Source organism: Rhipicephalus microplus, chromosome X (genome assembly GCF_043290135.1).
Source record: "Rhipicephalus microplus isolate Deutch F79 chromosome X, USDA_Rmic, whole genome shotgun sequence".
NCBI lineage: Eukaryota > Metazoa > Arthropoda > Arachnida > Ixodida > Ixodidae > Rhipicephalus > Rhipicephalus microplus.
The window spans coordinates 42,176,818-42,192,153 of NC_134710.1; the positions used below are offsets into that span (position 1 = coordinate 42,176,818).

Sequence of the window (15,336 nt, forward strand, 5' to 3'; positions counted from 1 at the left end):
CTGTGCTAGTGATTCACTCAAGGCTATAGCCAAAGAAGCAATCATTTGCCATCTATCACCATTAGTCATTCATATTATAAATATTAATCTAGAGGTGTGCGTACTTAAAAATAGGTGTAATTGTAAAGAATACAATATGGCCCATTGTATACAACAAAAATCCCACAAAATACATCTAAATTTAAACAACATTCATTTAAACCTAAAGTTGACTTGTGTCCCTTAATAAAATGGGAGGGATGATAATTTCAAGCTTGCAAAAGAAGGACAAAAGTGCATAACTTTGTATGAAAAACAAGATGAAGTAGGGACGATTTGTTGCTTCCCTAGCTTTTGCAATCATGAACCAAACTAGACCAAGCCACAATCATAGAAACGTTGAAGCTCCTACAAATGAACAATTACGTGATAAGGAAAGAGAAGCTAAACTGGTATTTATTTCATGAATAAGAATTTTGCATGCTAAAAACAAACAAAAGCAGAGTGCAAAAACTAGAGGACAAGAGGTCCCCACCTAACAAGGCATTCTCAACAATAGAAATATTTAAACAATTTCTGCAGGTACAAAAGAAAAACTGTGCTTATAACTTGTACTGTAACACTAATTCTTCAACACTTAGAATCATGCTCGCAATGGCAATAGTTGTAAATGAATGTTAGATCTAACAAGCTTTGTCAACAGCTCATGAATGCCACGACTGATTTCATTAAGGCATGACAACACACATCCTGTGCTCTGTAGGTCTGCTACTGCTTAAAAGATGACAATGCTCATGACAGGAATAAGCTAAAGTACACAGCACATATGCTATGCATGTTCTTTTACATGTCCCTGTTCTAAGTTTTGCTGTTGCTGATGGACCGTGACCAACCTGCCAAAGTTGCACAAATTGCCGCAACTTGGCAGCTATTGGTGTTGCACAGTTGTGCTCGAGGTTACAGGTTCAATTCCAGCGGTGGCAGCAGCAACTCGATAAGGACAGATCACAAAACCACTCACATGCATTCATTTAGGTGTGTGTTGAAGAACCTGAGATGACAAAAAAAAAATGCAAGTCCTCGCTATAACATGCCTCATTATCAGATTGCAGTCTTGTCCTGTAAACCCTCAAATTTGTTTTATTCTTAACTTGTAATTCTATAAGAGAGAAACTCTGAGTCTATGTCAACCAGTATTGTCACCACTGCAAGAAGCCAACATGACAGCATATTAAACACAGTGGTTTCGGTTTCATCAGGGTTGTTGGGTAGGCACATACACTGTGTGTAAAAAGAAGTTATTGACAGCCAGGTAACATTTGCAAACTTCATCCAATTAAGTAAAATCTTCTCAATTGCTAGACATGGACACACAATTTTTATGGTAAGTCTAGCATAGGTCAGCAAACTTGCTCGTGAGTTGACTAACCTAGACTCACTCCAACTCAGATTGAACTATAATTCTGAGTATGAGCGAGTCCGAGTGAATAATACTGTTGTGAGTCTGTGTCCGAGTGGCTCCGGTTGACGAAAATTTTGGCGAGTCTGAGTGTCAGTGAACTCGAAGCATGAAACAGTTCAGTGAGCTCCACTTTTTTGGCCAACCTATGGCTAGCTGCTAAACATCAGCATTACTATGAGCCTGCTCTCAGCACTCATTTAAACTCATGTCTACTCACACATACTTCAGCACACTAGTGTTTATATGTCAGCTCACCATTTTTTTTATCAGAGACTTGAGGTCCCTTGATCTCACCCTGCAAACTCTGCCATGAGAAGCTCTTGATGAAAATATCTTGTGTAAGCAGCATCTTTCAATAAAAATGTCTATACTGGATTGTGACAACTATTAACTTGTACTTGAAGGTACGAGATCAAAATGCGCCACATAGAGCATTGATTACATGAGACACCATATCGAGAAAGCATATTATGGGCCAATGCATTGATGAGTAGATGCACTAAGGCTCGAATCAAGCCACGAGTCTGAGTAGGTGTGGGTAATATTTTTGAGAGTAGGAGTCTGAATTGGTCCAGTTGAAGAAAATTTAAGCAAGCCCAAGTCCAAGTGAGCCCAAATGAGAAAAATTTTGGTGAGTCGGAGGTCGTATGATCCCATGCATAAATATTTTTTTTGAGTGAGTCTGTGTGAGCTCAAATTTTTTCGCCAACCTTGAAAATGTAGTCTCGCATTAGTAGCCTGCAAATTTTGAGTAAAAGCGTGATGAAAAAATAAAAATTACAAGATATGGCTGAAAAGTTACCGAATTTAGCAAAGGATCTTGTTATAAAAAAAAAAGGCAAATGATGAACAAAATTTAATGTATTCCCAAAGAGTTCAATCATCAAGACTTACCTTGAGGCCAATTTTGATGATGCCAGTCATGACAGATACACGAGAGAATTCCACTGTGGTGAAAATGTCGATCTTTTCCGAAAAGAGTTTCTGAATGTTGCTCAACAAGCTATGATCAACACTTGAAGGCCACCGGGCAGTCCAATGGGGACGACCTGATGCACTGTATGGGTAAGTGCGACGGCTTGAATCGCTGCTCCGCTCATTGCGAGCACCTTCCTCATAAAGCTGGCCCACACGTACATCCACAGCTGTCACATCTTCCACTACACGCTTCATCACAGCCCGCACATTACGAGGTTCAAGAGCATTCATCCAGTCCCTTGCTTCCACACTCTTCCGCAGCATCTGCATGAACATCCACCCAGAGGTGAAATTGGCACCGCAACGAGTGTTAGCATGTTAGACCACGTTAAAGTTGGGAGTAAAAATAAAAAATGAAATCCTATCGCAAGCAAAAGGTCGAACAACTATTTATTGCACAGCATTTGCGAGTGGTGTAACTCACCTATTTATGTTCAAATAAGGCACTCCACATTTCAATCCAGGCTGCACATGTGTACGAGAAGAAAATTCAAGTTCTTCGCTGCTGCTGTGGCCTACAATCTTTAGCTTACAAGAGCATGTGCTGCATTCATAGATATGAATGTCTTATTTTCAACCTTTGACATTGTGGTGATAGATAAGTACCACATTAGGACGATTAAAATGCGGGTGCGCAAATGTAGTTTCTGGACATGCCTAACAATCACATGGACCCCTAATTATTTGGGTACCTTTCGAATGGCAGCACTGGAAGAGGGGAAGCACCTTGAAACATTGGCCACTAGTTGTGCAACAGCAATGTTTTAAGGGCCTTGCCCTGGTTCAGTCATAACATGGCAGAACATCCCTCACACCAAATCTCCGTTTCTTAAAGTTTAAAATAATGTTCAACATGAACTAATGACAGATAGGAACAAAAAAAAAAAGAATTACCTAATCTTTAGGTTTGCTGGTCCCATGAAACTATGACGTTCATTCTGCCGAGCCCTAGGTCGTAAGTTTGCTTGTACCTATTTAAACCAGTAGGTGCCTGGCAGCAGCAATTGTCTGCCTCCTGCAGCGGCGGTGAATGCTCAACTATTTCACCAAGGCTGTAGTGGGTTAAGGTATTCCCAGGGGTCTGCCATTAACTATGGAACTGCAGCGGTAGACCACCTTATGTAGCCATGAGCACTAAGCAGTGACGTTAGTGCTCAGAGCTTCATAAAGTGATCCATGATAGCCCATCGCCTGGACAATGTTTCGTCCAACGTGATTCCCAGTCCACATGCATCTAGGAGGTTTTGCATACCCTTGTTACCTACTGCAGCTACAAGTGTGGGTAGCACACGTACTACTTGAACAAAACTATGTGACACTTGAAGCACACTTTTCAACATAGCAAGACAGCCATACATTTCAAGACATGCTCCCCATACCTTGGTCAACATTATCCAGATGACACCCTTATGCTGAAAACTTTCTAAGGTACATGCCAGAGTAAACCTTCGAAGTTACCGTTGAAAAGACCTATACAGTAGACTCCCTTTAAGACAAACTCGAAGGGACCATGATTATTTGTCAAGAGTTCATCTTTCAGAAGTGCCCCCAAAAACCAAATGCTAACATGCCAAGTACACATCTGAATATGTTGTTTGAAAACACTGAATGAATTATATTGATAATGGGGAGGAAAGGAACAAAAAAAAGCATTTATTTGGATCAGCTTGATAAAAACTATGCTTTCAAGTAGAGTATCTAACGAGTACTCAATTTCAAGAGTTCATAATAACTATGCTCATGAATAAGTTGCTACCATATTTTAATAATAAAACTGTAGCACGACCCTATTTTTACAACTAAAAAAAATATAAAAGGGATAGACAAGCACAATTTATTTTCAAAGAATGGAAAATTTATTCTTCTGGCTGTTCACCTGAGAGACTGCTTCACTGGCTTTGGTATGACATTTGGATACGCCTGCATTGCATACCGCTACTTTGGAAAAGCCAATATATGCCAAGTTGCTACTAAAAGTCTTCAAGCTTTTCATTGAGGTTTGGACATTTTCTTATTTTCAGCCCGCAATAACTTTTCCTGAACGAAATGCAGCTGAAGATCTGCGTTTACGCTACTCATAATCACAAACCTCGCGCACATAAAGAAGACAAGACGCAGCTATATTTAGTGTGCAAAATGACCTTGCTTTGTCGTGCACTTTCATAAAGATAACGTAACGGTGCACCACAATTCGCTGCATTTCACTGCGAACAGATACAACGCGCTCAGACTCCATGAAAAACAACACTAACTGACCACAACATGTGCTCAGGCACCATCATAGAGTTTCCTAAAATTAACTAGAGGGGACTCTGTCCCTGCAATTGTTCAGCGACCATAGGAATGATGGGTAATACACACATTTGCCTAGTCTTCGTACTTGCGGGCGGCGAATTGTACTTGCTGCTTCGTTCATTGCTGTTTCGGTATTGTTTTGAAAGAAAGATTCAACCCTTTCGAACTTCGTGACCAGATTTGGAAAGGCAAGTCTAAAAGAATAATGTGGTGAAGCGCAACCGCTGAACATTTGCAAATTTTTGTTTCGTGAGAAAACATCTCCAAGCCACACGAACACACACAAAGCCAAAAGCAGGTCAGATGACTACCCAACATTCCCATGCTCGCTGAAGCGCCGTGCGTTGCAGCTCCCATAGACACTAGCGCCAGAGTTCCCTCTAGTGTATATTAGGAAACTCTATGGGCACCATCATGTGACAGCGATGACTATGCATCTGACTCCTCTGATGGGAGTGCTAGTGCCACATATGTAGTTTATATTTTATGTGATTATAATGTACCAACAATCTTTTTTTCCATCTTCACTTTCATTTGAATTATATTGCCCCTTTCCATTGCATTTCCCCCTCTAATAACTGTTGGGGTTTTACGGCCCAAAACCACTATATGATTATGAGAGACGCCGTAGTGTAGGGCTCCAGAAATTTCGACCACCTGGAGTTCTTCAACGTGCACTTTAATCTAAGCGCACGGGCCTCAAGCATTTTCACCTCCATCAAAAATGTGGCCGCCACGGCCGAGATTCGATCCCATGACCTGCACATCAGGCACTTTCCTCTCTAGCTAAGCTCTTGTGTTCTATTCCCAACTGTGCTCCTGTTGAGGAGCTAAAGAACGCGAGGAGAATACGAAAGGACGAACGCTTTTTGTTGCTTTCTTTGCTGACAAAGCCGGCCCAATTTCCACCAACAGGCTAGGGGTGAGGGAGATACCAGCTTTATGCGCTCACCTTTCTTTTCCACTTATCTCCCTTTCTCCCTCCACTTTGCAATTTTCTTTCAATTTGCTTGGAGTATTTGCATTAGAAAGGTGTCTTTTTTTTCCCATTTTGCTTTCTCTTGTTCGCCTGAATGCCCCCATCAAGACTATATAAAAAAAAATGCTACCCGCAAGCACGCGGTTAAAGCTTAACAAAAGCCTGCATGCCACCCATGTTCATTGCACAGAATCCTTGTCATTGTTGGTCGCTGCGAGAGTTCCTCTTAAGAGAAGAGGCCTGTTATGCTCTTCGTCTTAAGCTGATTTTTTGTTTTTTGCATTGAGTCTATAATAACTAAACAAACACTCCCGTGTTGTTCATTTTAAAGAAAATTCATTTTAACCGATTTCATCTGAACGGGTGTTTATTTCATTTTAACCGAGTTCATCTTAACCGGTGTTTACTGTACTATATACAGCATACGAACAATCACACAAAGATGACATGCATAAATGTAAACAAAAATGGAGTAGCAAAAAGCAGGTCCAGTTCAGAGCCTTTTAATTGAAAATTTAGTGGGTTGCGAAGAGTGAGTCCATAAGTGTTGCTCTGCCATACAAAATATCAAAACGCAGCCTACATGTTTGACAAACCCTGCAAAACTTCATGCCCATTTTGACTCTTGGCACATAATTTGATACATGCCTGTGAAAAACACCCAATATAGTAGTTTCCTATGTAAAGGCAAAGAAAGACAACTGCATACCGCATGGAACACAACACGGTGAATCAGTCCAGTGTCTCATTTGTATTTTGGGTTTCATTGTCCCCTAGCTTGTAGACGCAATGATTCCATACTTATATCATGTAAGCAATTATGGCCTTGACGCCCAGAAAAGCTAAAGATTTTCACAACTTATGGAGAAAGGGGAAGGGCTAAAATAGGTGAAAAACGGCAATGCAACTTTCCGTAATATTATCACACCACGTAATTTTAAAAATGCTTTTCTCATATGGCTTATGAGCACCAGGACATTAAATGTTTCTATCAGTGATCCTGTAATCCTGACTAGAGCCATAGATATTTGTATCTCTCAGAGAAGCATGAAAGCATAACCTGCTTTTGAATGATTGACATATTATAGCGCTCAATATCTTCAAAAAACTATTGTGAGATGTTGGCTCAGCTTTTATGGTGAATGCATATTTTGCTGAGTGCAGATTGTCATAAAATGACTTGCACTTGACATGGCACAGATGTTTCCAAGAACATCTCTGATGGTGCGATCTTGAAGACGTGTGACAACTTCAGAAAAATTATGATGTCTAATGTCCATCTTTTGTGTAATATGCACAATGAGAAAAAATGCAGCAATAAAAATAAATCGTGTGTTGGAGGCCTTGTACCATTTCCACAGACAGAAAAAGCACTGTGTGGCTACATGCTGCATAAAAGTCCTAACAGTAGGGTTAGGTACAAGAAACACCATGCTCACCTGAGAAATAAGTAGCCCTTGAACACGAACAAACTGGTCAATGAGGGTCTACAAGAGGAGAAAAAAAGTATATAAATATATATATATAAACACAAAATATAAATTTGGTCAAACATTCTACTCATATAATAAACAATACCATCAATTAAAATTCTGAGGTTTTATGAGCCAAAAAACCACAATATGATTATGAGTGGATTGATTCATGATTGATGTGCGGGGTTTAACGTCCCAAAACCACCATATGATTAAGAAAAATGCCGTAGTAGAGGGCTGGGTAATTTCGGCCACCTGGGGTTCTTTAACGTGCACCCAAATCTGAGCACACAAGCCTACAGCATTTTCGCCTCCATCAAAAATGCAGCCGCCGCAGCCGTGATTCGATCCCGCGACCTACAGGTCAGCAGCCAAGTACTTTAGCCACTAGACCACTGCGGCGGGCTATATATGAGTGGAGGACTCTCGACCGATTTTGACCACTGAGATTCTTTAACACAAAACTAAGCATAAGGGTGTATTTTCACCCTCATCGAAATGGAGCCACTGCAGCGATTCAGCCCGCATTCTTGAGCTAAGCAGCACAACACCTTTTCTGCAAAGCTATCACATTGACAAATCACAACATTTAAACTTAATTTTTTATCAACAGGAAGTACATGCAACACTGTTTATCATGTGAGTTCAACTCTTACAATTCAAGGCACAAGTATTGATAGGACCATTGAGGTACTATGAAGTTGAACAGCTATACTTAAGCAGGTACGCCAAAATTTGTAAATGAGCATCACTATCACTAATTCAATTGGGAACATGGTGCCAAGTCACCAAGACACTCGCAAACAAAGGCATCTCAATACTCAAAAGCATACACCCAACCAGGCAGGCAATAAAAAAAGAGGTTTTGCAATACTACTGTTATAAAAACTAGCATTAATATGATCTCTACAAAATGTTCATAGAAGTAGTCAAATTGTACATGGTGTGCTTTTTATGATTAAATGCAACATTTTTTGGCTCTACTTTATGGAGCTGCCACTAGTATATGGAATCCTACAGTGCTGATATGCAATTGATTGATATGTGGGGTTTAACGTCCCAAAACCACCATTTGATTATGAGAGACGCCGTAGTGGAGGGCTCTGGAAATTTCGACCACCTGGGGTTCTTTAACGTGCACCCAAATCTGAGCACACAGGCCTACAACATTTCCGCCTCCATCGGAAATGCAGCCGCCGCAGCCGGGATTTGATCCCGCGACCTGCGGGTCAGCAGCCAAGTACCTTAGCCACTAGACCACCGCGGCGGGGCGCTGATATGCAAGTAATAACAAATTAAATGAAGCTATATAAGATACACCATCACTCCTACACCAATAAAACGAATCAATGTGCTGAGTGCTTGATATGGAACAAATAGGAGCATCAGATAAGAAAAAAAAACTTGGTTGATCCTTCTTTTTAGGAATCGGTATAAGACGAAAGTGAAATGTGTCTTCGCAGAGGTAGTTGAGCATTCATCATGCATTCTTTAGCCACAAGGGCGAAAGAATTAATGCTGCAGTAACAAATTGCATTGTCACGTAAAGAACAGCAAGCAGCTCAAAACTCAAGCAAAAAGCACGCACGAAATTATCATACGCAAGACGAGCGTGGCCAAACAACTGTCAATTTCTTATTTCATGTGTGAGCAGTGGACTCCTTTTGTAAACACGGCCGTGGCAGCGAGCGAATTGACGTTCACGCTCGCTTTAACTGTAACTTCAAAGCAAACTTGCGGTAGAAGCACAAGAGGAACAAAGCACCCGAATCCTGAGATAAGTGGGCACTAGAGTGAGCCACCACGCTACAGAACATCTATACGCACTTTGACGACGCCATGTGGAGGCGCACGCGTGCGAGGTAGCACGGCACGACACCTTTAGAGCGAGGTAGCACGGCACAGCACGACACACGGCAACGTGCGAAGTAGCACGGCACGACAACCTTTAGAGCATGTGCAGCTAACCGGCGCCTGTCGTGCCATCTCACTACTGATTACTAAAACGTGCTGAAGTATCCGAGCTCCGAGGACCGCCAGCAGTACGTGGTGTATATAAATGGTCCATCGTTAACATTTTGGACAATGGTCACTCTGTGGTGTAGTGGTTAGTGTTGCACGCTGAGGAACGTGAGGTTGTTGGTTCAATGCCTTGCTGCGAAACTTTTTCTTCTCGTTTTTTTTTTCTTTTTTTGCAATCTGTCATTTAGTAAATATTTTGTCATATCCATGACGGAAATACGTCATTCCGGCCATAAAATACTTTCGAGTTAAAAAAGAAGCAAAGGAAGGCAGGCTAACCTGGGGTGAACCTGGTTGGTTTTACCCTATTTGTTTAACAGCAAGTGAAGAGAAATTAAACGATAAGATAGGACTGAGTTCAGGCACTCTAGAGAAAGAGAATTGTAATGTTTAGGGATGTGGTAATAAACAGATACCCTGTCAAGACTGCATAAACTGCCTAAGCGCTTCTCTGAAAAATCATTCACATCAGCACTTTCATGGCTTTCTGCATCTGTGCAGCCTGTGTACCAAGACACTAATCTCGGAGGAAAGTACTTTCAATTGTCTAGCTGGCTAGAATCGCAAAACTGCATCTTGGAAACCACAGGCATTATGTGTCAGGATTGTCAGCCACTCATTCCAGAATAAAAAGTTATCAAAAAGGTAAATGCCAATGCACACACAGCATTCAGTAAGTATGACAGCTTCAAATGAGGGAATAGCAGATAGCAGGTTGTATAGGGTGCTTTTAAGTGATCTCAAAATTATTTTGCTAGCCCCCTACCTTCCTAACCCTCAAATGAGTTGTTAACTTAAATAAATCTGGCTGTAGGGGTGCTCTGAGCTCGATGTCATATAAAATACAGAAATGTCAATAACCTGTGCCACATCACTGGTTTCTTGTATCAACTGCGATGCTGGTGTCAAGCTTTTGGCATCAGGAATTCCAAACTGCTCATCAGCCATTGCAAGCTACAAGAAAGAAAAAAGAAGAAAACATCAGCTGTGACAATATTAGTTAAGAAAGGAAGTTTTCTGTGATATACTTGCCACCAATGACATGCTTACCAACTGGCCCACAAGTGTGTTCTTCATCTCAACACTGAACCGAGACAGCAGTAGCAGCAAGCTTGGAGGAGTACCACCACTCTTCTCTCCAGCAGTCTCACAGAACTCCTGCCATTAGTGTGGGGTGTACGAGCACATGTATTGTTAACTAAACCTAACCTTTGAAAGGCATTAAACAATATGGGTAAAGTAATTTAAACACATTTGCTTTCTTTAATGCATAACAATTCCATTACTACAGTTACAAAGTACATTTTGTTTCTGTGATTTAAGATGAGATAATAGAGGTTTCAATTATTTAGAGGATTAAACAATGCATATATTTTTGTTTTTGAATCTCTACACAGCATTACCACACTCAAACCCCTTTATAGGAGACTGATGTAAGAGACAAACGGGTATAAGAGACACCAGTGTGCCTTCTTTAAAATAGGTGTTGATAAGAAAATACATATGTGCCCTGATACAACAGACACCGCACATAAAAGACAATAATTTTCGCCAATACATATCTGTGATAAGTTTCACTGTATTTATAGCTGAATTCATAAGAACCCCTTTGTACATGATAACTTTCATACTAAAACCTCGATATAACAAACCCAGATATAACAGAATATAGCTTATAATGAAACAAATAAAAGTAGTGTTGCAATACATATAGTGTTAGGAATAAATCTTTTTGACTAATTTTTGATATATTGAACTTATTTGTGTAAGATGCAACTTTGTTATAATGAAGTTTCAGTGTACAGTTAAACCTGCTTATAACAAACCTCCATATAACGAATTCCTCAATATAACAAAGTTTTTCTATTCCCCGTCTTTGCTCCATAGAAGCACATGTATTTACGACCTCTATGTAAAAAAGTAACAGCAGGAGACAACCTTCATATAATGAATTTTTTACACGGACAATCTAGAAATTTTGAACCGCATTTTGGTACAAGCATGCATCTTCTGCGGCTGCCCTGTTGTCGATGAAGCATGAAGCAGCGCACACGACGCACCAAGCTAGAGCAAACACTTGTCATTGTGCGCGGGTGAGCGTGAGGCGGGCGGCCGGGCCTGCACCCCACAAGCTGGCGTTGCCGCCGTTCTCGCCGCCGCGGGTGCATGCGCGGGTGTGCCCCCCCCCCCCTCTACTCTAAACCAAAATAAAAAAAATAAAGAAAACTACTTTTGCACATTTGCAGTGTCACACTTTAGTTAGCGTCACATATGTGGGGCCACGTCGCATATGCAGGACGCTTTACCGAATAGTTTTCTGCGGTATCCGTGTCGTTCGCTCTTCGTTTTCGATGTCGTGCGCGTGTACATAGTTTCACGGCGCACTCATGGTGTGGCCCCCAAGGACGTCCAGCTTTGCCTTTTTTTTTATTGTGATGGCATTTATATGAAGAGTCCCGGCTGGTTTATTGCCGTGGCCGCCGCATCCGTCATTCACCCTATTATATATGAACGTATCTAATATGTATACTCAATAAAGAAAAAAAATGCTGCCCGCACTTGGCACTCAGCTTGTCTCGATGCACCGACGCACGCTTATCTCCCACGCGTACTTTTCCCTGCGAATGGCGGGGGGGGGGGGCAGATGTTTGAGCACGCGCTTATGGTGGGATTCACACGAGGGAGAAATACACGTGGGATAAAGGCGGAGCTTAGTGACATCAACAGGCGAGGATAAGTCCCCCCAAATGTCCCTCACTCACACAGACGAGGCGAACGGTGGGGGAGATCAGTGTGGACAGAGCCTCTACCATACAATAGAGCGCGAGCACTGAAGAATTCTTTGACCCCCAGCTATAGATATCGGCGGCAAGCTTTCATCTTGAAGGGGGGGGGGGGGGGTGCCTTGATTAGAGAACGAGAAAATCGCTGATGAATTTTGGGTGAAGAAAGTCCTAGTGTGGTTGAGTGAAGTGCCCGTTTTGCACCCCCCCCCCCCCCCCACCGCCTCTTTGCTGCTTTCAGAAGCTTTCTTGTTTATATGTGTGTGTGAAATGCAGTCGCGGCGTTGCCCTTGGTTTGACTCGACACCAGCTTTTCTTTTTTGCAAAGACGAACTCACCGAAAAAAACATTCCGGGCAGGGTCACTGACAAGGCTTTTTTTTTTTTTTTTTTTCGACTACAAAACTGCTCACAGCCCCTCTGACTCATCAAATACTACTATTGAGTCGGTAGACAGAAATTTCAATAAATTATCTTTCGATGTAGCTTGGCTTTCTGCGAACGAATTATGCTTCATAGCATTTCTGTCATGAGAACAAACAACCCAAGACGGAAGGGATCTAGCCTATTAATATTTGACAATTATCTGCACAAGCGTTTCATTATAATTTCAAAATATAAGGTAATAGAAGACCACTTCTGCCTTCACTACGTGAACACAACCTAAGGTTCTGTTGCATCAGTGCAGCCGATAAAGTAGAATGTGAAGTATGTCATGTTTCTGAAAATAAAAAGCAGCTCTCAAATTCTATGACTGCCTATATTTTAAGCGTCTATTCTTCAATAAAAAGGCCCATTAAAAAATGTTTTTATAAAATTAGACATCTCCAAGAGGCTGAACAAGCAGAGCAGTAGCAACAACAACAACAAAAGCGGGCAATGCCCCAATTCTTATCAGAATAGCAGAATAACAAAACTAAATATCACTCCATAGAGGTGGTAATGCTCCATCATTTACTTGGCTATCGTTTCCCACACACCATTCTTTAGGTTAGTTTTACTATTGTCACGTGCGTCCTGCGAGAAAGACAAAGACGACAGTGCATACGCGCTGCGCGCTTTTATGCAGAACGCAACGAGAAAGACGAACTCTCTGGCGCGCGGTAAATAGAAAGACCGACCCGCTTCTTCAAATACGACCTCTGTCTTCACGACACGACACTGGTGGAAGTGCTGGGGCCTGCAACCTGATGCAGGAAAGCGTCGTTCGGGACCGTACACCCAGTGCGGAACCTCAACATCTTGTTACGACTCTAGTACACCGATTCAGCCGGCGCCTACTAGGCCTAAGTCTAGAACTCTTGACTGCATCTCCTCTTACCAACATGGCGGCCCCTTCAATGTCTGCGAATCTTTCTCCTGCCCAAATGACTCTTCCTTCCCAGGTAACTTTTGAGCCTCCTCGTGTTCCCGAAGTCTTCCGTGGAGAAGCGTATGAAGATGTCGAGGACTGGCTCGACCAGTTCGAGCGAACCCCTGTAGTAAATCGCTGGAGTGCACAAGAGAACTTGGCCGTGCCTACTTCGCAATGGAAAATAGCGCTCACACATGGTACGAAAACAGGGAGCCTACTTTCCAAACCTGGGATAATTTCCGCCAAAAACTTCTCGAGAAGTTCCTGAGTGCAGACCGACGGGATCTCGCACAACAGATGATTGAAGCCCGCGTGCAAAAGCCCAACGAAAGCGTCGCCATGTTCGCTGAGGATATGGCCCGTCTATTTCGCCGCAACATGCCCGAGGCGAGGAAAGTTCGTCACCTGATGCGGGGAGTTGAGGAACCGCTTTTCGCCGGCCTTGTACGAAATCCGCCAACAACTGTGGATGAATTTATCAAAGAGACGACTGTCATCGAGCGGGCCCTCCGGCAACGATTCCGCCACTTTGACCGCCTGCTCGACCAAACGTCTGATGGTGCCGCCGCTCAAAATGCTGCCGTTTCCAAAAGCTCTCTACGGCAAATGATAAGGCAAATCCTGCAGGAAGAGCTGCGGGCCCTCGGCTTTCCGTCGACGGAGCCTCCAGTTACTTCTGTTGCGGAAATCGTGCACCACGAACTACGCCAAGCCTTTCCATCACCAGTGCCACCACCTGAACCACGTCTATTGACCTATGCTGATGCCGTCCGCCGTCATCTGCCTGCCCCAGAAGAAGCACCCTTTCAGCCACGGCCCGTTACCTTGCCTTGGTGGCAATGGCAACCTGTGCGGCGACCACCAGTACGCCGGACCGACTTGTGGCGCACTGCCAACCATTGACCCCTTTGTTTCCACTGCGGCGAACCAGGCCACATCTCGCGCTACTGCCGTCATCGAGAAGCCTGGTTTGGAAACTTTTCTCATCCCGCTTCATTTTATTTTGAATACCCTCGTGACCATGGTGCTGATCACCTGCCGACCAACCAAGCGTCTTCACCACGTCGTCGCTGGCGGTCTACCTCACCTGCACGAAGTCGCACTTCCCCGAATCGCCAAAGTTCAGCTGACGCCGTCGGAAACCGCTCCCCAAGCCCGTGCCAGGGAAACTAACTGCCGCGACCTCCGGGGGCAATCTTGCCGATTGCCGAGACGCCTAAAAGACCCCCTTGCTTCTACACAAAGACCACGGCGATGATGAAAACGACAACAACCACGAGTCCTAATGCCGATGAATTTGTACGTGCCGATGATGATGTGTAGGGCTTAATGGCGCAAGGGCCAATTGGTGGCCAAAAAGCGCCATTTCAGTGACTAAATATGTGGACAATGATATGGTGTGTGGCTGTATAGGGGCCTTAAAATTGCTCGCGCTAACGCGGGTAAAAACGTAACTAATAAAATCATGGCAATGGCATGATATGGATAGTAAAAATGGGTGACAAAAGGTTTCGATAATAAAAGCATGTGTAAAATTTTTTTTGTGGCACTAGCACAAATGCCGCCTCATCAGGGCCCTTGTGTCCAAGGGCCGAGAGGCAAGTGCTTCTTCTCAATGTAGCCACTGCAGCAGCAACCTCTCTTGAGAGGTCACGCTACGCAATGCCTGGGTATATTACATGGTAAAAACCGACATCTCTTAAATAAGCTAGCAATGATTTATGGGTGAAAAGTGGTTCCCTACCAACAAACATTGCGGGGTGTAATGGTATATGTTGTCGGTAGAGTAATGGAAAGTGTTGTCTTCGTAGAGTGTCAAATTGTTTACACTGGATTAAAACGTGAAGAACTGTTAATGCCTCACCACATCTGTCACACAATGGTGGATCGCCACCGGACAAAAGATATGAGTGTGTCGTGTATGTGTGCCCTATCCAGAGCCTTGTTAGTGTTACCTCTGTTAGACGCGATTTTGATACTGGTGGCCAATGGCCAAGGTGTGGCTTGACA

General features: G+C 43.0%; 1 protein-coding gene across 2 annotated transcripts in view; it reads right to left on the reverse strand.

Moving 5' to 3' along the window:
* Vps51 (vacuolar protein sorting 51) overlaps positions 1-15,336 on the reverse strand; it is a 41,573-nt gene that overhangs the window by 4,200 nt on the left and 22,037 nt on the right. For both annotated transcript variants that reach the window (XM_037426871.2, XM_037426872.2), the window contains exons 13-16: positions 10,241-10,348; positions 10,052-10,144; positions 7,133-7,180; positions 2,336-2,683 (exon numbers count right to left, since the gene is read on the reverse strand). In XM_037426871.2, coding sequence (XP_037282768.2) covers positions 2,336-2,683; positions 7,133-7,180; positions 10,052-10,144; positions 10,241-10,348 — 597 coding nt within the window. The remainder of the gene's footprint in view (positions 1-2,335; positions 2,684-7,132; positions 7,181-10,051; positions 10,145-10,240; positions 10,349-15,336) is intronic.